The sequence below is a fragment of the Hyaena hyaena genome, unplaced genomic scaffold (genome assembly GCF_003009895.1).
Source record: "Hyaena hyaena isolate Hyena2069 unplaced genomic scaffold, ASM300989v1 scaffold_260, whole genome shotgun sequence".
In the NCBI taxonomy this organism is placed as follows: Eukaryota; Metazoa; Chordata; class Mammalia; order Carnivora; family Hyaenidae; genus Hyaena; species Hyaena hyaena.
Window position 1 is genome coordinate 221,010 of NW_024080892.1, and position 25,439 is coordinate 246,448.

At 41.7% G+C, this 25,439-nt stretch overlaps 1 protein-coding gene across 1 annotated transcript in view; it reads left to right on the forward strand.

Moving 5' to 3' along the window:
• ANKDD1B (ankyrin repeat and death domain containing 1B) overlaps positions 1-25,439 on the forward strand; it is a 62,143-nt gene that overhangs the window by 20,540 nt on the left and 16,164 nt on the right. The window contains exons 4-10 of the mRNA XM_039245559.1: positions 2,888-2,986; positions 3,077-3,181; positions 11,506-11,604; positions 12,621-12,719; positions 16,920-17,018; positions 22,079-22,177; positions 24,952-25,050. Coding sequence (XP_039101490.1) covers positions 2,888-2,986; positions 3,077-3,181; positions 11,506-11,604; positions 12,621-12,719; positions 16,920-17,018; positions 22,079-22,177; positions 24,952-25,050 — 699 coding nt within the window. The remainder of the gene's footprint in view (positions 1-2,887; positions 2,987-3,076; positions 3,182-11,505; positions 11,605-12,620; positions 12,720-16,919; positions 17,019-22,078; positions 22,178-24,951; positions 25,051-25,439) is intronic.

The following is a 25,439-nucleotide window of genomic DNA, read 5'->3' on the forward strand; positions in this document are numbered from 1 at the left end:
AATGCAGGTCCTAGTTTTCCTACTTCAGCACCCTCCAATTCTACCTTCCTGAGACAGCCAATTTTTAAGTATTTTTGGTTTGGTTTTAAATGGAACTTTTATTTTTATTTTTCCCATGTATTTGTTTATTTTTAATTTTTTTTTATTTTTTTTATTTCTAGGAGAGAGAGAGAGACAGCGTGAACAGGGGAGGCTCAGAGAGAGAGGGAGACACAGACTCCGAAATAGGCTCCAGGCTCTGAGCTGGCAGTCAGCACAGAGCCCGACGCGGGGCTCGAACCCACGAACCGCAAGATCATGACCTAAGCGAAAGTCGGATGCTCAACCGACTAAGCCACCCAGGCGCCCCTATTTTTAATTTTTAAAGTTCTATTTAAATCCAAGTTACTTAACATATAGTGTAATAATGGTTTCAGGAATAGAATTTATTAATTCATCACTTATATACAACACCCACTGCTCATCCCAACAAGTGCCCTCCTTAATGCCCATCACCCATTTAGCCCCTTTCCCCACCCAACTCTCCTCCAGCAACCCTCAGTTTTTTCTCTGTATTTAGAGCGGTTCTTATGGTTTGCTTCCCTCTCTGTTTTTATCTTATTTTTCCTTCTTTCTCCCTATGTTCAACTGTTGTGTTTCTTAAATTCCACATATGAGTGAAATCACATATTTCTCTTTTTCTGACTTACTTTGCTTAGCATAATACATTCTAGTTCCATCCACTTTGTTGCAAATGGCAAGATTTTATTCTTTTTGACTGCTGTGTAGTATTCCAGTATACATATGTGTGTGTGTGTGTGTGTGTGAGAGAGAGAGAGAGAGAGAGAGACCATAATTCCATAATTTGGCTATTGCTGATAGTGCTGCTTTAAACATCAGGGTGCATGTGCCCCTTTGAATCAGCGTTTTTGTATCCTTTGGATAAATACCTAGTGGTGTAATTGCTGGGTCGTCGGGTAGTTCCATTGTTAATTTTTCAAGAAATTCCATACTGTTTTCTAGAGTGACTGCACCAGTTTACATTCCTACCAGCAGTCCAAGTGTTCCTCTTTTTCCACATCCTCGCCAACATCTGTTGTTCCCTGAGTTATTAATTTTAGCCATTCTGACAGGTTTGAGGTGGTATCTCATTGAAGTTTTGATTTATATTTCCCTAATGATGAGTGATGTTGAGCATCTTTTCATGTGTCTCTTAGCCATCTGGATGTCATCTGGATGAACATGCATGTTCATGCCGTTTGCCCATTTCTTCACTGGATTATTTGTTTTTTGGGTGTTGAGTTTGATAAGTTCTTTATAGATTTTGGATACTAATCATTTATCTGACTGAGACAGTCAGTGTTAACTGTTAGCTATTTTCTTTCACATTTTTCTCCTGCTCATTCAGGATATGAGTCAAACTTCCTATAGCATCCCTAAAGGTCAGTAGGTCCTGATCAAGTCTCCGATAGTCTATTTCATGCACATGTGCACTTATATAATTTTATATAGAGAAAATATTTCATATAAGGTATATATAATAGAATTCTTTTTATAATTTCAATCTTTTCCATTTTTTCTTTTTTGTGTACCTACCCCTTTTTCAGTGACTACATTTAACAATCCAGAGTATGTGTGTTTCTTTCTATACTTTTCCTCATGCTCCTAATCATATCCACATAGGTATTGAGCATCTGTCTACCTATGTACCCACCTTTTTTTAAATGTTTATCATTTTTTTGAGAGAAAGAGGGAAAGAGAAAGAGAGAGAAAATGCAAAGGAGGCTCCCTTTGCCCTGAGTCCAATGTGGGGCTCAGTCTCACAAACCTGAGATCATGACCTGAACTGAAATCAGAAGTCAAATGTTTAACCCACTCAGCCACCCAGGTGCCCCTCTAACTCATTATTTTTAATGGCTGCATGATGTGGGTTGACTGTTCCCTAATGTATTCAGCATTCCTATATTGATGGACATTTACCTTTGCTCTCATTTTTAAAGGTTATAATTAATATCTTTGTTTACATAACATTACATCCTAAAACTCATTTTCAAGGGATAGATTACCAGTAATGGAATTTCTCGTTGAATTTAAAATTTCAGTAGATGTTGTTGAATTGCTGAAACCATAATGGTTCATTTCCACTAATAGCTTACGAGAGCACCTTTTTTTTTCTTTTTTTTAATGTTTATTTACTTATTTAGTTTTTTACAAATAGTTTATTGCCAAGTTGGTTTCCATATAACACCCAGTGCTCATCCCCACAAGTGCCCTCCTCCATGCCCATCTCCCCCCCCCCCCCCCGACACCCATCAGTCCTCAGTTTGTTCTCAGCATTCAAGAGTCTCTCATGGTTTGCCTCTCTCCCTCTCCCCCACTATTTCCCCCCTTCTTCTCCCCCATGGTCCTCTGTTAAGTTCCTCCTAATCCTCCTATACGCGGAGCACCTTTTTTGGGTACACTTTTTCAATTGGTTTAATTGCCTTTTCCTTCTTGATTTGTTAACAGTAGAGAAAGTAACCACTTAACTTTATTAAGATACATTTTGAAAAATCTGTTTATTGACTTTATCGTGAGTCTTTCCTTTTGTAACTTGTAGATCAGGACATTGTGTCTTACAGACTAGATTTTATTCGAATATATATGCTTTTTGTGTGCTTTTTTATGTGTATGATATGATACAGGATTTAATTTTATTTTCTTCCCTGTGGAGAACCACTTGTCCCTGCACCATTTAAAATGTATTCTTTTCCCCCATAGAATTGAAATATCACATTTGATGAATATTAAAATTTCTCCCTATTTCTTCATTTGCAACAGTTCAGTATTAACTTGGTCTTCGTTGACTGAAATAGGTGTTGTGGCTTGTCCAAGTGATAGGTACTTTTCTTTTCTCTTCTTGGGGAAGCACGGCTTGACAGTAATTCACCTTGCAGCCTGGTCTGGAAGTCTTGAGATCATGCTCATGCTGGTTAGAGCTGGAGCAGACCAGAGAGCCAAGAATCAGGTAGGTATGATAGTCCTCACTGTACCAGTGTGGGTTGTGGGAGTCTTAAGATCATTGTGTATTTATGTCCCCCACCTTGGCTCTCCTCAGGATGGAATGAATGCCCTCCACTTTGCAGCTCAGAACAATAATGTACGCATCGTAGAGTACCTCATTCAAGATCTACACTTGAAGGACCTGAACCAGCCTGATGAGGTATGTTTGCTGGGATAGGACAGGTCCCATGTACACCTCCACCACATTCCTCTCTCTTCCCACTCCCACTGGAGCTGTCAAAGCAGCCATCACAGATGGACCTGGCCCTGTGCCCGGCTCCTCCATCACTCTGGCAGACGACAGAACAGATGAGAAGTGCTGGCGATGGTGGTGACCTTGGCATCTGCGTGTGGAGAGGGCGAGAAGTATTGAGGAAGCAGCCAAGTTCCTTTTTCCCTCTTTACACCCTCATCCTGATTGGGTGTAGACAGTATCCACCCTGTTTTGTATTTGGAATGTATGCTTTCATTTTACTTCATTATGCTTGGCCTTTTTGGAGTGTATTTGACCCAAGTCTACGTAATAATGAACCATGGAATATAATGCAGTTTTACTGTATTTGTCTACATTAATTTTGTTTTCAAATAGAGATATATAATAATAACAGCTACCACCTATTGAGTATTTATTGGTGTGCTAGGTACAGAGGAAAGCTATTTACATACATTATTTCATTGAGAGGTCCAGGGCTTGGTGTATATGGTTTAACAAATCATTGCTAAATGAATGAATTCTCCTGTTAATTCCCATAATAATCCTATACAGAAGGATTTTGCTTATTTTTATTTTTTTGATGTTTATTTTTGAGAGAGAGAGAGAGAGAGAGAGAGAAGGAGAGAAAGAAAGAAAGAAAGAAAGAAAGAAAGAAAGAAAGAAAGAAAGAAAGAAAGAAAGAAAAAGAAAGAAAGAAAGGGCGAACAAACAGGGGAGGGACAGAGAGAGAGGGAGACACAGCATCTGAAGCAGGCTCTAGGCTCTGAGCTGTCAGCACAGAGCCCAACATGGGGATCGAACCCATGAACTGTGAGATCATGACCTGAGCCAAGGTCAGACACTTAACTGGCTGAGCCACCCAGGCACCCCGGATTTTCTTATTTTTAAAGGTGATGAATTTGAGGTTCAGAGAGTCTGAATACCTCATCCATATCCCAGAATTGGAAAGTGAGAGCGGGTTTGAATACAGGTCTGACTGACCTTAAGTCACCATGCTGCTCTGTCTCCCTTCTCAGATGACTGTGGGCATTCACTCTGTGTCACGAACTGTCTTTTTCCTGGAATATCTCCTTCTAGGCCTTTGTCATAAGGGAGTATACCTTGTGAGATTGACATTTTGATTTCAAATGGGACTTCTTTTTCACCCTGCCTACAACATTACTCTCCATAAAAGTCTCTCCATAAATTAATCAGTAATACTCACCTCATTTCACTACTTTTAAAAAAAGTTTACAGTCTTTCCTGACCTCAGTCTTAAAAACAATGATAACAACTATTTCTTCAAATGAAGTCTATAAATTTCTTTTACTTCCTGAGTATGACTGAGCATCTATACATTGACAGCTTGGAGGCAGACAGCTTGGAGGCTGTGGTCTGGGCATGTATTAGTTATACAGCTTTAAGCAAGTTCTCCAACTGTTGAAAGCCTCAGTATCTACGAGGGATAATTGGGAGGCAATACCTCTATGGTTTGATATAGACTATTGACATTTCCTCAATTTTATGTGAAAAATGCCTATGCTGTTGAACTTCATTATAAACCGTTCCACCAGCCCTTTCCAATCAGACACCACTCCTCAGCCATTCTTATGTAGCAATATTGGAACAGCCACCATTGGAATATTTAAATGAGTTAATGACTATAAAGCACTTAGCAAAGAGCCTGGTAGAAAGTGCTCACTAAATGCAGTTGTTATAACAGTATCATAGGGCAAGTCCCTAATGTGATTTCCTCAAAAAGATAATCATAGTCAAACAGCATATGGTGTCACAGTGAGGATGTTAGATCATTCTGGTTTGATGGATGCTAAGTAGGGATGTGACCTGTGAATGAATTCCACTCAATTCCATTTAGCAGATATTTGTTATCTATGGGACACATGACGGTCTTCCTTTTCGGTGGCTCCAGCTGCTTTCACAGGAGACAGCAGTGTGTGGATCAAATAGGCTGAAGAAACTCAAAGACCAAAGCAAGTTTGCGGGGAGCCTTCACCACTTCTGGAATTTCTGCTGGCCAGCAGCCTTCTTGTCCACCACCTCTGTAGCTGCCTCTGGGGTTGTCCTGTCCCACCCCTCTTCCTCCTCCTCTGTCTGGTAGGAAAAAGACTGCGGAGCCCTGGCAGCAGACTGTGCAGAACCACATGTCCAATTGAGAGATTTTTTTTTTAATGCTTATTCATTTTTGAGAGAGAGAGAGAGTGAGTGAGTGAGCACGGGGGATGGGCAGTGAGAGAGGGAGACACAGAATCCAAGTACTCCAGGTTCTGAGATCTCAGCTCAGAGCCCAGTGCAGGGCTCGAACCCACGAACTGTGAGATCATGACCTGAGCCAAAGTCGGATGCTCAGCTGACTGATTCACCCGGATGCCCCCCAAATGAGAGATCTTAAAATTAAGATGGATTCAGAGACAAATGAGGAATGAGTAAATAAATACTCCACTGGCTCATTAGGGAGAAAGGAATCTCTGAGTCCAATTTTAGTTCTGAAGAGACCTAGGTGGAGTGCAAATGACAAAATCTTCTATTCTTTTTCTGAGATCTGTTGAGTGGGATTCAAGGATGTTGGCAAAATCCAGTGTGAACTGGGATCAGGGTCTGTTAATTCATCATTGGATTTTCCATCTGTGTTTACTTAAAAGTACAATGGAACTTGTTGAATGCATTTGATAGAAAAAAACTGCTTCACTCTCATAGCTGGCCTTCTTGCCTACTTTCTTATCGGCAGAAAGTGATTGAGAGCCTGTTTACCTGATTGGCATTAGTAAGATTCTTTTCTCTAGCCCAAAAGGGAACTCCAAAAGCTAACAAGGAAAGCCTTGTAGGGAGGCGGTCTTTATTAATAAAAGGGATTTAACTAGGCCCAGGAGAGTGGGTGAGCATGGGAGAGATGGAAGACACTGAAAATATTTTGAGTTTTCTTTCAGCTCCATAGCTTTGGAAATCATGTGTCCTCCCCAGGGAAGAGAGATTAGAGTAACCAGGAGAAGTTTCGGGTAAAGTAGTGTAGATATTTTGAATCTACATGTGAGCTTCCATCTAGTAATCAAAAATAAGTACTCAAATTAAAATGTTTGAAGTGGAGCAGGACAGAAAAGACTGTCCTTAGAGTATGTGAATAGTTGTTGAATCCAAGAGTTTGGTGGTAAAATGTAAGGTTGGTTTTGGCTACACGCTTATGAGAACTTCCATTGGTTCAAATGAATCTTTATAAGAAGTCTTTAGAGGTAAGACGGAAAAGAAGCTTCCCATTTTGGAGTGTTGGGAAAATGAGCATGAGGGGATTTGGGAAGATATAGTTTCTTATATGGACCCGAGGTCGATATTTATGGGTTCCGTTGTGCAAGGAGAGAGCTCCTCCTACCCACCCAAGTTCCATGACTACATATTTAACACACTATTCCTTGAGTACTTTTCACTTCACAGAAACTTCTTTTTCTCCTCTCAAATCTCCAGTTATTAAGGAATCTTCTGGATTTCTCTTTATGCTGGGATTCTGTTTTGAGGGTCCCAAGATAAGGAGGGATGCCATGGCACTGGGGGGCTTTGTTCTGGGCTGTGCTTTGTGCTGGCCTCCGCCCAGAGGTTCTCCGGGACACCACCTGTGGGATCCCTGTGGGAAAGAATAGTCAGTTTGGACTTTGGATGCCTATTGAATGGCTGTTTATGAAATTTTTGTTGAATTTGGTAACTTGTCAAATTTGGTAACCCTGGTAGTAAACTTCAAAATGAAAAAGAATTTGGAAAAAAAAAATTTTAATGTTTGTTTAGTTTTTGAGAGAAAGAGAGAGAACGAGCATGGCCTGGGGGCGGGGGGGGGGGGGGGGCGGTGAAGAGGGAGAGGGAGACACAAAATCCAAAGCAGGCTCCAGGCTCTGAGCTGTTCATGCAGAGCCCGACGTGGGACTTGAACTTAGGGACCATGAGATCATGACCTGAGCCGAAGTTGGAAGTTTAACCGATAGCTAACCTGGTGCTGTGAAAAATAATTTCAAATAAACAATTACATCTGCTCAGACTTGTTTACATGCAAAGAATTTAAATGCATTGAATTAAAACATGTTAGGTTAGATAGATGTTGTGTTAGTGAAGGAAAAAGGTAACAGGAATTCTAGCCCCTCATTCTCATTAATTAGGGAAGAGAATTGGCATCCTGAGCTGGGGAGGCATCGTGATTGGTCTGCAGCCTGCGGCTCTGACACCTCTGTTCCACGCACGGCCCTGGCTGGAAAATCTCCCTGCCTTCCAGATGGGCAGGAGTCCTGTGAGGCTGCACTGCATACAGGCCAACTTGAACATCTTTTCAGAAGGATTGGATGGGTAAAAAATGAAGTGAGATATGATAAGAAACAATATTTAAACAGGAAAAAAACCCATATATTTTTGAAGTTCTTGTTTTTCCTAATAATGTACTAAGATGAGAGAATTGATCTCATCTTACTGTCACTTCATCTTTCTTTATGCTGCCTTTGGATAAATTTATAAAATTACTTTAAATGCCCTTGTTTTGTGTAATTTCACTTTCACTTTTTCCCTTGATAATCGCATTTTTAAAGGGCATCCAAAGTTGAAAGCAATAGCTGTTTTCTTGGTGAGGAAAAATATTTCATCTGTGATAATCTCCCAGTTCTTACCAGACTAGGCTTCCTTTGTGGATGGGTCCTCTGTCACTTTGTTTAGCCATGCAGAAATGCAAGTCTTTGTAGCAACCAAGGGTAAGAGTAAGGCCTTTTTAAAGTTGAACAGATCCCTGGTACTTCTAGTAGTATTTGTTCCCAAACTGCTAAATATGTATTCTTTAGACTTCTTTCTGCTATGAGGGATAAAAAAACATTTTAATCTAGATTAAGCAATAGAAGTAATTTATTTATTCCTAACTAAAAGGTTTGACAGTGTATCTGAATGGCTTCAGACATGGCTGGATCCAGCACTTTTTTGTTTGTTTGTTTCCTCTCCAACTCTCAATTGTCTCTGTTGGTATTATTGGTAGATATACTCTCCACATGGTGGGAAAGATGGCTGCTCGCAGTTTAAAGATATTCTTAGGGATATTCTTATGGATTTTTATTCCTAAGAAAGAAAATTCCTCTCATTAAATGATCAAAGATAGGGTGCCTGAGTGGCTCAGTCATTTAAGCATCCGTCTCTTGATTTCAGCTCAAGTCATGATCTCACAGTTCGAGAGTTCAAGACCCACATCTGGCTCAGTGCTGACAGCATGGAGCCTGCTTGGGATTCTTTCTCTCCCTCTCTCTCTTTGCCCATCTCCTGTCTGTGCATGCATGTGTGCATACTCTCTCTCAAAATAAATAAATAAACTTCAGAAAGAAATAAAATAAATGTGCATATATCAATCTCAGAAACAACTGTCTTTGGCCCTGCTTGAATCATCTGCCCAATCACTGTGACCAGCATGGGTTAAAGTGATCCTTTCATGGGGCAGGTAAAGCCTGGCACTTGACAGCACTGCAGGGATAAATGGTATGTGTATAAGTGGCAAAGTTCTCAAAAGGAAAATGAAACTGCTGTGACTAGAAGAAACATAGACCTAAAAGCAGCAAATGTCTACTCTGGGACACAACACCCTCGTGTATTATTTATGGTCTCTGTGGGTAAAGGGCTAATAAGACCCCTTTTGCTTCTGCCTGAGAATTTAAACATTAGTTAACTTTCTAGCTCTGTGTCCCTGCAAACAAGATAAGCAGTGTTTATGATAAAAATGATCCCTAATTGGCATATTGCATCTGGACTTGGAGGAACTGCAGATGCACTATGAACACCAGAGGAGGAAGCTATACTTGGGGTTTAGGCATCTCTGAGTGTAATGACTTGTGTAACGAACAGAGCATGTCCCTTGAGGGGATCTGGAAGCTATGCTTGAGGAGTTGTTACAAGAGGTATTTGTTCCTGTGGGACACCAACCTTCTAGACAGGGTGGCCCCAATGCCTGCCCAATGTAGATTTGTCACCTTGCAACAGAACTGTCTCCTGGGGCGGGTGGGGTGGGGTGGGGTGGGTGGCGGCAAAGGCAGCAGCTCCTGGACAGCTGTGTAGGGACATGGTATGAAGAGGAAGGGCTGACCCTGGCCAGCTGTGGTTTGTGTTCTACATCTTCAGAGTAAAGTGGTGTCAGATGTGGCCTGTGATAATTCTGTGATTCTGAAATGTTTAGTTGAAGCCAAAAATCCCCTCTGGTGGGCGTTGAAGTCACTCTCATAATTCTTTGAGATAGGGCAGATGCTTTAAGGAAGGTCTGCTATCGAGGGGTGACAGAAGCTCAACTCCAACTAGTTAAAGGGAAAATAAAAGGAATTTATTGACACATTCAGTTAAACACTTCAGGCACAGGTAATTTTAGGTATGTCTGAGTCCAGCAGCGCAAATGATGTCAGCAGGGCCCTTGTCTCTTTTTCCATTTTCCAGCTCTGCTCTCCACTGTGCTGGCTTTATTCTTAGGCAAATTGTCATCCTCAGGTAACAGAGAGGATTGCTGATGGTTTAGCTGCTGACTCTAGAGCACAAATAGAATGCACCAGAAAAATATCCCACAGTTGACCCTGATTGGTCTGGCTTGGTGTGTGACCATCCCTGAACCAAACAGTGTGACCAGGGGATACACTTTGGAAGAGGCAGGAGCCTATAATTAATAGACCCACAAAAATGAGCCAGTTTCTCCAGAAGAAAAGATGGGCAGGAAACCTCACCAGTGCTCTTTCTCCTATTCAGTGCATTAGTGAACTTAAAATAGTTTCTTCCCCCATTTCTTGTCACCTGTCTCCCCACCCACAAACACACACTCATACTGGGTTACATACCTCTCCATGTCACCGGGGCTCAGTTACTGTATTTCATTATCATTACTTGCTCATGTGTCCATTTTCCCTGTTGGACTCTGAGCTTCTTGAGGATGGGGCAGTATATCTTTCATCCTGGCCACTCTATTGCTGAGCACAATATCTGGCGTATTCGTAGATGCTCATTTACTGTGGAGTAAATGAGTGAATAATCTGTAAGGCTATGTGACTAAATGTTTTCATGTAGTGTATAATTATGTCTCTCACATCTTGTCATTTTTTTTTTTTACATGAACCTTTCTCTGTTGTCACTATTTGCAGATATTTGAATAAGCGAGACTTGGTGATTTTTGGTCTGTCATTTCCAAAGTGTTGTTAATGGCTCAAGACTAAATTCTCTTCTGTTAGGTGTCCAACTTGCTGTCAGAAAACTGGGGGCCCAAGTATTCACCGTTCCTTCTCTTTGCCCTTCCCGAGTGACTTTATGAGAATGACAATGAGAGCCAGACCTCTTAGCATAGTATCTTGAGGATGTAGGTCTCACTGGCCAACAGGTCTGGCTCAAGAATAATGAATGAGGTGAACTTTTTGGCACCATTTGGTTTCTCCAACTTCCATATATGTGTGAATGCAGAGGTCCATAGGGCTGATCCTCGTGGACATTTTGTTTTGCCATTTATTGTTTCAACATTTTTCCTTTTTTCCCCAGTTATGGGGGAATCGTGTGCTATCATCTCAAGTTACCAGTCTCCATGATCTTTACATTACCTTGCATTAGCAGGAGATCAGATAACAAACCCCAGATTCAGGAACCTTCTTATAAAGAGGCTTATATCTTGTTTTTCACATTTCAAACATTTTTGCTAAGCTTTTGGTGAATAGCACGCCAAGAAACACCAATTTGTGTTTTCTTTTTTTACTAAAGTTTATTTATTTTGAGAGAGAGAGAGAACACATGTGAGCAGGGGAGGGACAGATTGAGAGAGAGAGAGAGAGAGAGAGAATCCCAAGCAGGCTTCATGTTGTCAGCACGGAGCCTCATGTGGGGCTTGATCCCACAAACCCTGGGATCATGACCCGAGTAAAAATCAAGGGTATGATACTTAACTGACTAAACTGCCCATGTACCCTCATGAGTGTTGTCTTTAAATAAAGAAAATATTTCTGCCTCCATTTTGGGTCCCCACCCCTCACCTCTGCCACTACCTTTTCCTCTTTTAAAATATTTGGAGTTAGATGGTGTGCCTGAGTGGCTCAGTCAGTTAAGTGTCTGACTTCAGCTCAGGTCATGATCTCACAGTTCATGAGTTCAAACCCCATGTCGGGCTCTGTGCTGACAGCAGCCTGGAGCCTGCTTTGGATTCTGTATCTCCCTCTCTTTCTGCCTCTCCACTGCTTGTGCTCTGTCTCTCTCTCTCTGTTGTCTTGCTTGTTCAATAAATGTATAATAAACACTGGAAGTTTGTGATTTATTTTCAGAAAGGAAGAAAACCATTTCTTTGGGCAGCTGAGAGGGGCCACACTGAAATGATAGAAAAATTTATCTTCCTTAATCTACATACTTCAGAAAAAGACACGGTGAGTTGGTCTTTTATTTCTTTGTGGAGAATGAGAGAAAGGTGGGGGGGTGGGTGACAGCTGGTATATAGATTTGGCGATGACATTTTGGTCAGGAATAGACGTGTTCACTTATTACTACAGTCACAATAATGGAAAATCCAGATGAAATGAACCCACTTTGGCAGTGGATCATCCAGATTGCCAATTTTCACCCAATAAGTGTTTGTGAAGTCAACAGACTGTGTGGATTTTTCCACTGTCAGTTCCAGGGTCCTCTCTTTCTCCCCTGAGGTCTGCTGGAGACTCAGTCTTACCTGACTGGGGAGGGAAACCCTGATAGACACCCATATCTATATTCACATCTTTGATTATATTTGTAGGAGAAATTTACATGTACACATGGAATTGTGGTTTCAAAAGTCTACACATTGAATCTTTTGGTATGCATTGCTAAAATTATCTCGCAGAAATTTTTCACCAGTTTACCCTCACATAGGTTATATGGATTGCTTTTTATTGTTTCACCGTTTGCTAGCAGATTAGCAGTAAAGGTAGAACAAGGGCCATAGATGGTGTTTTCCCACTTGTTGGAACAACTATGTCTTTTCACTGCGTGTTATATGGAAGCCAACTTGACAATAAACTACATTAAAATAAATAAATAAAAATGAATCGGAACTAACAGATTAGAGGAATTGACTGAATAAAGGGGATAGCATAAGAAAATGCCACAGGAGAATTGAAAATAGTTTTCAAAAGATTTTTCCCTGTTTAGCACTATGCATCAAGATACATTTCTAATGGAAGAAAGATTTAAATGAAAAAGGTAAAACAATAAATAATGCATGATAGGAAAAAAATGAAGCTTTAAAAACTTATAAATTTCACTTGAAACTGTGGCTAACGTGGCCTACACTCCTGACCACAGTTTTAACCAAAATGAAACCCCTCAGACACCCCACTGCAGCCCTGACTGTGGGAAGGTCGTGTTGCTCGGTGCAGCGGACTCTATGGTGAGTTTGTCTCCGTTGCAGGAGGGAAATACTGCCCTGCACCTTGCAGCAAAGCATGGTCACAGTCCTGTGGTCCGGGTGCTGCTAACACAGTGGCAAGAAATAAATGAGATCAACGAGGTATGTGAAGGTGCTCATTATGGGTGGGTACAAGACTCAAAAGCGGAAGGGTGGGAGGAATGGGTTTCGTGGGAGGAAAACACAGATGTTGGTGCCGCCGAGCGTAAAATGTGATGTTACAAGATTCCTTCTTTTTTCTCTAAAGTATCCCAGCAAGTCATTTGTTAGTCCCTTCATTTATTTTCCCATTGACTCAAAAAATATTTGCTTAATATGTACTTTATGCTGGGGAGAGTATGTATTCTTATTCTAGAAGCCTAAGGGCTGGACGGGTATGCAAAAAGATGGGAGCTGACAGGGCCAAGGCAGAGATACAGAAGGACTGTGCTCCCCAGGAGGCTTGGCTTTGACTTGTAGATAGTGGAGACCTTGAAGGGGTTTAAACAGCAAAGAGGGTGAGTTCCATCTTGGGCACAGATCTATGACTGTCCCAGTGGTTTGAAGGCATCTTGCTTCTCAGAGAGGCTGGAGGCGGGGAGACCCAGTCAGGTGACAAATGGAAACTGCTGAAGCAAGAGCTATGGAAAACCTGTCACCCAGACACTCACACGGAGCAAAGAGGATGAAGCAATAGGAGGAGACAGAAGCCACAGGATTTGTGGCCAGAACGAAGGAGAGAGAAGACTTTCGGATGCCTGACTCACCAGTTTGGACTACTGGGAGGGTGGGGCGCCCACCGCTAAGCTGTGAGCACAGGCGTGAAGCGTGTGAGTGAGATCAGTAAGAAGGGTTTGGAATGGGTTTGTGCTGAGGCACCTGTAGGGGCAGACATTCAGGTGGGGAGCAGGGGGGAGACAGAAACTATCTGGGGTCAGTAGGGAGATGGAAGCTGGGCACAGGCTTCAGTGGAGAAGCTGTGCCATGGCAGCAGATCTGCTCTAGATGGTCACTTTTAATCTTTGGGTCAATGACTTTTGGACTGGCTCTTTGGAAACTCAGGTGAATAGAGTCCTCTTGGAGTGCAGAGTTTAACGTTCTGATACGTTGTAAACTCGGTACCTCTCTGAGCAATACTCTAAGAGGTAATGTAATCTTTTAAGACACTAGTGCCTGTGAGGTATATCATTATTTAATGTAACACTAAGAGAATATAATGCTGCCAATTAAACAATGACACAAACAAGCAGCTTTTTTGTCCCTTAGTTTATACTTAATGGAGTTTTTTAGACATTCACCTGAGATTTTTTATTGTACACATATAAAGGAACAAATAAGTAAGATAAGTTGGTTCCTAAACTTGACACTAAGCTTGGTTCTTACTCAGTCTTGATGTCCTAAGTCTGCATTCCCTTTGGACCAGAGAAGTGCCCCAGGCTAGTCCCATGTGTCCCTGGGTCTGGGCATCTAGAGAGTGAAAGCAGGGCTCTGACTGTGTGGGTCAGGTCCTGGCTCCATTGCTCTTCTAGGTAAGTGATCTTGGGCTCAGCACTTGGCCCTTCTTAGCCTCAGTTTACTCATCTATCAAATAACCTCATAAGGCCACAGTGAAGTTTAAATGGGAAGGCCGTGTCACACACTTAGCACCTGGAATAGTGTCTGGCACATGGTGAGCATGTAATAAGTGGGATCTGTTGTTATCATTGGTGTTATCCTGGTGCAATAAATGGGATCATGGTTATCGTTTCTATCAGCGGTATATATTTATATATATTGGTATTATCCTCATTTTTTCTCTTCAAGTTCCTGGGAGAATTTAAACCAAGCTTTCTTTTTTTTGTATTTTTATAAGTTGATTTATTTATTGTGTGTGTGAGAGAGAGAGTGAGCGAGAGAGCACAGGGGAGGGGTGAGAGAGAGGGAGAGAGAGAATCCCAAGCAGGATCTGTGCTGAAAGCTCCATCCCATGAATCATGAAATCATGACCTGAGCTGAAACCAAGAGTCAGATGCTTAACCTACTGAGCCACCCAGGTGCCCCAAGCCAAGCTTTCACTTGAGAATCATGGACAAAAATAGAGCCTTCATTTGTTTACTTTAGTGTGTGTTCAGTCTTTGCTGACCATCTGGCATAATAATGATAAGGATAATGATCAGGTTTAATTGGTTTAACTTATTTAAAGATCTCAGGAATTTGGTCTTAAATACAAGTTATGAATGATGTGTGAGAAACGTGAGAAAAAACATGTTCATCACCTAGAATAAATCTTAGGTGTGATCAGCCTTCACAAATCAATATAGAGATCAAGTCCTATAATCACAGGATTTAATTTAAAGTCTTAGTCATGCTTGCCTGGCTGTTTTAATATTTTACCACTGGAATGTGTGCTCATGGATTTCATACACCATTTAGCTATTTTTGAGTTAGGGCACATTAGAGAGAGCTCGTAAAGTCCAACACACCGTAATTGCAGATTATATAGGAGGAACTGTCTCTAAAGAGTCTTTCCTCCTATCAGTGAGGAAATAAACGGTTTTGGAAGCAAACTTTCCTATCAGTTAGGAAATGCATATATATGTATATGTGACAGATGCATATACATCTGTCACATATACATATATAAAATTTTAACATAAAAATAAATAGTAGTTCTTGTATTTTCTCCATACTGAAATGATTATTTTAGAGCTATCTGATATATTTTCCTTCCATTTTCTTTGTGTTCCTATGCATATATATTTTTATTGGCTGCCCAGAATTCACATGACTATTCTTTAGCTCTTGGACATTTTATTTATTTCCTTTTGTCTTTTCTTAAAATTAATGCTGTCATGAATATCTTTGTATAAAAACCATAGTCTGAATTCTTCACTGTTGCCTTTGGGTGTATTCTGAAAGGTAGGATTTTTGGGTCAAAGATATAAATGTTTACTAGGCTCCTGATATATTAAAGATGTGAGTTCTTGGGGCACCTGGGTGGCTCATTTTGTTGAGCATCCAACTCTTGATTTCGGTTCAAGTCATGATCCCAGGATCATGGAATAAAGCCTTGTGTCTGGCTCAGTGCCAGCAGCATGGAGCCTGTTTGGGATTCTCTCTCTCTCTCTCTCTCTCTCTCTCTCCTCTGCCCCTCTTGCATGTGTGCACACACAATCTCTATCTTAAATAAAAATATTAAAAAAATTTTTTTAAATGTGAATTCTTTCCTTCACATTTTTCACTAATGCTTTTCCCACTGCAGTTTGCCATTTGGTGTCTCTTTTCCAGGAAAATGAGAAGGCATATTATGAGGAGAAATTCTTCTGTAACAGATGGCTGTCTCAGGCTCTCATGTAAAGCAGGCTGGATATAGTTTTTCCTTCTCATTGGGATGGAAACATTGGTTCCATGCTCCTGCATCCCTCTTGACAAGAGTGTTCATATCTAATTAGTTACAAGAAAACCCTTTTGAACTTATCCTAATGCATTTTTAAGCAAACTAATGCCCAAGTGGGGAAATGTTTAGAGAAGGGGAAGGGATTCTGCATTTCTTCCCAAAATTTTTAGGAAAGATTTTGCATGAGGAAGGGGTAATATCCAAGTGGCTATTGTGCAATACCAGTTCCTTCTTTTCTTTCTTTGTTTTGGCCTAAACCAAGCTCTCACTTTATCCTACTAGCATTTATCATAATGAGTTTCAGGAAAGTTAATTACTGAGAAAGAGTATTACTGTTTTTTTTTTTTTTAACAACACACAATAGTTTAAATCAGTTTTAAATCTTAAAGCTGTACTTGGTACAAATGTGCTTCTATTTTTGGATGTTTCACATTGCATTATAATTCATATTTCTATGATTATCTTGCTTAATAGGCTGTTACCTTCTTGTGGGCAGAGTTTGTGTCTCTTTGTCTTTTCAATCCCTGTGCCTTTGCCTAACATGCAGTGTCTAATAAATGTTTTGGAGATAAATTAATAAAGATTAAGAGTATAAATTGTGGATGAAAAGCCTGCAAGGAGGCAGAATAACAGGATAGGTATGGGTGCAGGCTTTGGATCCAAACACCTGGATTTGCATCCTAGCTGTGTTACTTTTCAGCTAAGGCTTAGTTTCCTTATCTGTAAAATGGGGATAATACTAATCCTGACCTCACAATGCTGTCCATTTAACACTGCCGCGGTGTATAGTCTTGGCAATATAAATTGTCGTATAGATGCTCAGTAAACACTATCCATTAAGAGTAATGCACAAAGGGTATACAGAAAGCATGCTATTCCTCAAGTAATTTTATTTCATGCCAAGGGGCAATTAATTTGAACATTTTTCCTTTTTTTTTTTTTCTAAGAATGGAGAAACACCATTCTTTCTGGCTGTTAAAGGAGGTCATGAAGAATGCAGCAAAGTGCTACTGACAGCAGGAAGTGATATCAACGTTCCAGATAAAGTACGTGCTACATGCCATCCATGTTCGCTCACATAGTGGAGGGGGACTCTTAACGTTCTTTGAGTAGTCTGGTCCTGCACTGATCCACTCACTAGGCTTTTGTAGAATTACTATTTGTAATTTTGGAAAACAGGGGCAAACGGAGCAGATAGTTGTTACATCTCAAGTACAGAGACATGCTCACTGTACCTTGATTTCTCCCTAACAACTGTATATGCCTGGCTTATGCACAGTATATACAGAAAAAAAAATTGTGTGGAAGCCCAAGTGGTCAGTCTGAAGCTTGAAGAAGACAGGATGGAGCCTTCTTGTAAATGCAGAATGCTTTTGTATTCGTGGTGTTAAGATCCTTTGTCACCTATCTTCATTTTTTGGTGAGGAAACTAAAATTTAGAAAAGTTAAGGAACTCATTCAGGATTATCTGACTAGTCGCTGGCAGTGGTGAGGATTCTCACCACAGTGATGGCCTTGCCTTTCAGATGGTGTTACTTTCCATTTTTCTAAATAATTTTTAATTATAATGAAAATAACAAAAACTCGGAATAGTACCAAAGGGTATATGATGAAAAGTGTTATATTCCAACAATACATCTCGATTTCTCCTCCCTAGAAGTAATGTAATTAATAGCTTATTTTATCTGACTAAGCACACACACATGTAAGTACTGACGCCACATGGATGGTAGCACACTGCATGTATCTGCTGCTCTGCACCTTGCTTTTTTTTTAAGTGCCAATAAATGTTGGAGCTCTCTCCAGGTCAGAGCACTGTCCAGGCACACCTTAAAGATACTGCAGGTTTGGTTCCAGACCACTGCAAAACAGCATGTATCACAAAAAAGTGAGTGAAATAAATTTATTGGTTTCCTAGTTCCTATAAGAGTCATGTTTACATTTTCCTATAGTCTGTTAAGTGTGCAATAACATTATGCCCCCCCCCCCAAAAACAATATACACACCTTCATCAAAAAATACTTTATTGCTGGGGCACCTGGGTGGCTCAGTTCATTAGGCATCTGACCCTTGATTTTGTCTCAGGTCATGGTCTCATGGTTCATGAGATGGAGCCCCACATCAGGCTCTGCACTGACAGCATGGAGCCTGCTTGGAATTCTCTCTCTCTCCCTCTCTCTCTGCCCTTCCCTTGCTCTCTCTCTCTCTCAAAAAAAAAATTAAAAAAATAGTTTATTGCTAAAGAATGCTAACTATCCTCTAAGTTTTCAGTGAGTCATAATCTTTTTGCTGGTGGAAGGTCTTGCCTTGATGTTGACAGCTGCTGATGGATCAAGATGATGGTTGCTGAAGGGTGGGGTGGCTGTGGCGATTTTTTTAAAAAAAATTTAAATGTTTATTTTAGAGACAGAGAGAGTGAGCAAGTGGGGGTAAGGGCAGAGAGAGAGAACAGAGAATCCCAAGCAGGCTCCGTGCAGTCAGCACAAAGCCTGACACGGGGCTCCATCTCATAAACCGTGAGATCATGTCCTGAGCCAAAATCAAGAGTCAGAGCTTTTCCAGCTGAGGCTCTACTTCTACTTCTAGTTCTCTTGCTATTTCCACCACATCTGCAGTTACTTCCTGCACTGATGTCTTGTGTCTTTAACTTGAAAAAAAAAAAAAAAAAAGCAGTATCAGTGAGGTGCAGTAAAGCAAGATATGCCTTAGAGACAATTCCTTTTCAAAAGGTACAAAGTTAAACATTAGAATCAAGAATAAAGTTCCAAACCAGTAATGTTTTATATACCTGTATTCTGCTGGTGGGACTGTACATTTGTACAATGCTTTTTGAAAAGCATTCTGTCACTTTCTTTTCACTCAGGCTTGAGAAATTCTGTTAAGGGAATAACCTTGGAAAAAGCTACATGCATTAAGATAGATAATAAAGTTGCCTCCAGTGGCTGAGAATTAGATACAACCTATAAATGCAGTGAATCCTAGAGGAAAGCCAAATAAAAGTTTGCTGCATCTTTTTCTTGGAATATTATATGGCTGCCAAAAAATATTAATGATAGGGGCACCTAGGTGGCTTGGTTGGTTAAGCGTCCGACTTCTGCTCAGGTCATGATCTCACAGTTTGTGAGTTTAAGCCCCATATCAGGGGCACAAACAGGGGAAGGGCAGAAAGAGGGGAAGATAGAGGATCTGAAGCCGACTCCACACTGATAGCAGAGAGCCTACTGTGGGGCTTGGACTCATGAACCATGAGATAATGACCTGAGTCAAAGTCGGACGCTTAACCAACTAAGCCACCCGGGTGTCCCTGGGTCATTTCTGAGAAGGTAACTGGAGATTATGGATTTAGCTGTGAGCAGAGGCTTCATCCATTTGTGCTGGATGTAACAGTGCCCAAGATTTGGGCAATAGGTGCTCTTCAGGGTCGTACTAATCACCTCTGGTCCAGTGAAGACTTTTGTAGACCTTAACAACTCATTTCGGAAACCCTACCCTCATACCTTATCAAACATATTTAAATGCCCCAAAATTCCACATTAATTTCTTTTGCTGTAAATTATTTTCAAAAACTTTTTTATTGGCTATGATAAACTCCCCTAATTTATGACTGACTCTGGTTTCTTAGAACTCTGTGCATCCTTGGGAATTCGAGGAGGTGAAAAGATTTAACCTACAAATTGTTTACAAATGTAATGAATATTTTATGACTGTTACATTTAAGAATCAATGAGGTATGAATATGTCAATTAAATATTTATTCACTTTAAATTCATGGTTTTCTTTTGGTATCTTGGAATCAATCATTTTTTTAAAAAAGATTTTAAACATTTCTTTGGCTCTTAAAAAGTCTGTAGGCCCTACCCACTGTGCCTGTAGTGCCTCTGGGGTGACATGCTGGAGTGCCACAGCTCTTCCTACTATGTCCTGGCTTCAGGTTCTTCACAAACTTGTTTCTGAGTTAGATCTTCTCATCTGGGCACTTCTTACCATTCTGATCTTCGTCCACATGTCGCCCACCTGGGAGGATTTTCTTGCTCACTCACCAGAAAGTAGCCCTCCAGTCCTACTGTTTTACTTTGTTTTCTTGCCCTTATTACTAGCTGATATTATTCTAATAACATCTAGATCTAGTAAATAAATTTATTTTCCATCCACAGTTTCACTGACCTACCAGTCTGCCAATCTATAGATCGATTGTCCACCTCTACTGGAGTGTAGTAATGGACATCTTGTTTACCGTCATATCTCCCCACCATCCAACATAGTGCCTGGCACATAATAAGTGCTCAATAATTTTTTTGTGGAATGTGGATTCCACACAGTAATGCTAGCCCGCCACTGTCCAGAGTTGTCCATATCCTAATCCTCGGAACCTGTGACTATGTTATGTTACAAGGCAGAGCGGGATTCAGGTTGCACATGGAATTAAGGTTGCTAATCAGCTGACCTTAAAATGAGATTTCCCTCAATTATCCAGGTTGGCCCAACGTAATCACAAAGGTCTTTTAAGGTAGAAGAGGAAGGCAAGTGAGGAGGTGAGAGTGATGTAGGGTGAGGACTTGGTGGGAGGAGGGAGTGGCCATGAGTCACAGGATGTGGGCGGCTTCTACAAACTGGGAAAGTCAAAGACGTGAATCATCCCGAGGGCCTCCAGAAAGGCCTTTAATTTAGCCCGGTGAGACCCACTTCAGACTTTGGACCTCCAGAATGGTATCATAATACAATTGTATTGTTTAACAACTGAGTTTGTGGCAATTTGTTGTTAGCACTGATAAAAACTGATAGTTGCGTTCTTTTTTACAGATGAAGACAAGGAGGCCCATACTTGAGAGGCCACTTACAGGTCATATAGACATTTAGTAGGAGCTCCAGCCAGAGTCCAGTTGGTCAGCATGTGTATTGTTCTTTTTAGCATCTTATCTGTTGCTTCATAACAAACCAACCCAGAGTGCAATGGCTGAACCCAACAAGATAAGCCTTATTATCTTTCATGGTTCTTGGGCTGAGACGTTCTTACTTTGGGTCTGTTATGTGGTTGTAGTCAGATGTCAGCCAGGACTTAGGTTCTTTGAAAGCTTAACTGAGCTGGCCGTTCACGTGGCTCACTCACACGCCTGGCAGTTGGTGGCAGCTGTTGGCTGGGAGCTCAGCTGGAGCTCTTGAACAGCACAGACATGTTGTCTCTCTTCTTCACACCATGGCAGATGGTTTTTAATAGGCAGGGAGCTGAAGCTGCCAGGCTGGGTAGCGGCTGCACCTGGACCTGGAACACTGTCACTTCTGCCATACTCTTGATTGGTCCAGGCAGACTCCAGGGGAGACCTCTTGATGGGAGAGTGGATGGTCACAGTGCAGGCAGGCATGTGAGATGGTAGTTACTTAGGCAGCCATTTCTTGGAAAACATAACATCCTATAGAACCTTATTTGGTTGGTGGGCCTAGAAATACTTTGTAGCAATCTTAAAATTAATCAATCATCAACTATCCATTGACCTTATACTATTGCAAAGCACCATGCTAAGACTTTTTGGAGGATGGCAGGATAAATCAAGAGCAATTTTGTTATCTGGCGTTCACAGCAAGCAAAGCCACTTGAGCATAGGGAATGGTGGGAGGCAGCTGGAGCCAGGGAAGGAGAGGCACTGAAGGAGTTGAGTAAGGGGCCATGAGGGAACACTGCACATGGGTAGCAATCATGCTGAGCTTTGAAGCCAGACCTGGCAGAAGGGAGAGCTGCAGGTAAGCAGTTGGGAGCAGCAGGTGTTGAGGGAGTTCCTGGGGCCAATACCAAGTCAGCCATTTTGGCTCAAGGAGGGTGTTTGCAGGGTGTACGGAGAGAAGACTCAGCCCTGGTCCACTTTGTACTTAGAGAGGGACGACAGGGATTTAACTCATATCTGCTGGAGGCATGTGTTAACTAGGACTCTCCTGTATGGGAAACACTTAGAAATAATGAAGAGGCTCTCAAAATAATAAGAACCACGTTGGATCTTCTTTTGTAAATAGTTGTATGTTTCATTGTATTAATTAATTACCATGTGATGAATATCAGAAAGCAGGCTGGATTGTAATGGGGGTCCTCCCTGCCTTTTCCACCTGTGTCTTGCAGCTCAACACCAGTGCTTTGCAGATAGCAACCCAGAACGGCCACACATCCCTTGTGAGCTATCTTCTCGGGGAGCATGTTGACCTGCACCAGGAAGTGGAAGTGAGTCTATTCCAATAACATGGGCTTTGATCCTGGCGCTGGAGCCTAGCTGGGTGCAGAGATGCTCCTTGCAGATAGTTGGTGGAGGCGGGGGAAGGGGAATGAGATGTTCACAAAGGAGGAGTTCTTTCTGGGGAAGCTGACTGACTTCTTTTGGAGGCTGAGTCTTAATCTTGAGAAATAAAATGCAAGGGATGAATTTTATAAAGTCATTGAAGTTCCCGAACAAAATGAAATCTTTGTGCTTTAAATATTGATATCTGCTGCAATAAAACTGTCTCAGATGTCCAGGGATGCCATTATTCCTGTATTAAGTTTATCAGTATGTGGGAAAAAGGCCACTGTTATAAATGGGAAGGAGAGAGATCATTTTTCCCTCCCTTGGAGCCTGGGTGATCACTGAGTGATCTTGTTTTTCTTTTGAAAGTCAATCCTTTATACTGATTTAGGTTTTCTGAAGTTTGAGTTGGCTTTGGTAGGATTAACAAAGGCCCTCTGTGCTGGCAGTAGTTGGAAAGCATTCCTCTATTTTTCACTCTCTTTTCACTTCTCCTGTGAGAATATTATTTCCTCGGATCGTGGTTGGCCATTACTGTTTATTATATTTACTATATTAATTGGAGAGAAGGGATATGGTTTGACCATGTCTGGTAGTTTTTGGAGAATGACATTAGAGGCATTGGCTCTGAACTCCCCAGGTCTATCCGAGGATGGTTCCCATTTCTCAGAAAGGGCTGGGTGCCAGCAAGGCTGGGGGCCCCGGCTGGGAGGACACTGCCTACTTCCTGGCCCAAGGGACGCTTTTTCTTTTTTCATGCTTGGTGCCTCAAGACAGAACATTCTTCCTGAGTAGAAGAGGCCTGCACAGAAAGCCTCCCTCCCACACTGCCCTGACCAGCCCAGCCATCTCCATTTCATTGCTCACCCCTGTGGCAGTCTGATTTATGCGGCCATGGTGTCCTGCCTGCCCCCTCCTCTCCTCTCCCTCTGTGGGCTGGTGATGCTCTTGCCAACTCAGTACATCTTTTTCATCAGTTTCTTTCATGGTAGGTTTCCTGGGAAGGAGCCTGGTGCCAGTGTTGGCGTCTGGCAGATTAGGGGTTCACATGCTGTCTCTGCCACTTCCAGGCTCCAAAGCCATGGAGAAGTTATTTAACTGCTCTGCCCCTCATATATAAAGTGGGGGAATAGGGGCTCCTGAGTGGCTCAGTCGGTTAAACGTTTGACTTCAGCTCAGGTCATGATCTCATGGTTTGTGGGTTCAAGCCCCGGATCGGGCTCTGTGCTGATAGCACGGAACCTGGAGCCTGCTTCAGATTCCTTTCTCTCTGCTCACTTCCCACTCGTGCTCTGTCTTTCTGTCTCTCAAAAAAATAAATAAATAAACATTAAAAAAAATTAAAAAATAAATGAAGTGAAGAATAGAAGATCTAACTGCTAGGGTTATTGTTAATAAAAACTGTTAGCCCAGAGTTCAGAGTATAAACTATTGGGGAAGTGAGTATACAGTAAGTAGCATTATAAGAATATGTTAAATGTCCCTAACTTGGTGCTTATTATTAATCTCTCTTTTCCTTGAGCGACACTGCGCTCTACCTTCATCGTCCACCCTCACACACACCTGTGTTTCCTGTCTTGGCTCTCAGCCCTACTACTGTTCACAGCCTTGCTGGGTCTTCTGCCCGCACCTGCTTTTTGATACCTGTACCCCTCCCCATCCTCCTTGCCGTTAATCTCCCAAGACCTTCCCTCTACCGTGACTGCCCCTCAGCTTGCTCTCTCTCATGCTCACCTCTTTCTCCCCTACCTTTTTTTTTTTTTTTTTTTCTTTTCGGCTACCTTCTCTATTCCTGGAGACGTTTCTCTCTTGTCTTCATGGGCCAGTGGCAGCTGTGTGTCACTGAGGCAGCAGGAGGTAAGTGTGTGATTCTAGATCTGGTCATGACAGCCTGGCAGGGCAGGGGAAGAAGCCCACCCCTGGAGATGGCTGAGAGGGGCTAGGACACTCCAGGTGAAGGTGTGGCTACCAGACAGCCATTTTAACTGCAAATGAGGACAGGGGAACATGCTGGAGAGGCTTCAAAAACATCCTGGGGCTGTATATATACTCTACATACATGGGAGGGCTAAACATGAGAATGGTGCCCCCCGGGTGAGTGGAGCATTAGTCCCATGGAATGATCTAAGGAGAAAGAACTCTAGATCAAATCATTCCAGGAAATACTGCTTTTTCCTCCTTGTAGCTATCCCCACCCCCCCACCCCCATACATTAGTTTTTTGAAGGCTCTGAAAAGTCCCGCAGTTAAGCCTATTTCATATTTCTTATCCTTCTTCTAAAAGCACAAGTGTCAGTTCTTCAGGAAAGCTTTTTCTCATCTCCAGTAAGGTCAGCCCTCTGCCCATCCCACATATACTCTCATACCAGTCTCTACTTTTCCTCCAAAGCACTTATCACAATTTATATATTTATTTTGTGATTAAAAACAACAACAACAACAACAACAATATTTTCCCGTCCCACTGGATTAGAAGCAATCCCTAGCCTCGCATAGTAGGTGCTCAGTGTATAGTCCTAGAGCTGATTGCTGGTGAGCAGGTTTGTCGCACAGTCCTGGGATGGAACTGATGCTGAATGCTTGCTATTGGCCTGCTGTGCAAGGCAATTCTAGTACTCAGAGATTATTAGGAGATGTCTGTTGAAACGACTTTCTTTTTGGTGTGAATGATGAAGCCAGGATCCTTTTGGATTTGAAAATGTTCTTTCTTTCTGCAGCCAAAGGAGTCCCCTCTTCATTTAGCCGTTATCAACAACCATATCACAATTGTAAAGAGCTTACTAAGTGCACAGCATGACACTGACATCTTAAATCAGGTAAGCCAGGCAATACGAACCTAGAGAGTCTGCTTTCTTATGATTCAGTGCAGTGTGTGGTTACAGGTAGTTTTGAGCAAGTTCAAGTTGCCTTGAAAATTTTCCGGGAAAAATATACATATTCTTTTTATCCATTTTCCTCTGTAACCCCCACTCCCACTTGCACACACATACTTTTTCAAACACACAACTGGGGATCAGTTACTGCTCACATTTAACAGGCCCAGCACTTCTGATAGATAAATAGTAGCTCAGAGTTAAATTGCTAGATGCTCTTTAAATCAAAGCCACTCCTTCAGTATGAAATATAATTGGCCAGTAGCCCTTTACCACAAGGAGGAAGTTTTGTTTCTGTACTAGAGACTGTAAATGTGTCTTTTATCTAAAGG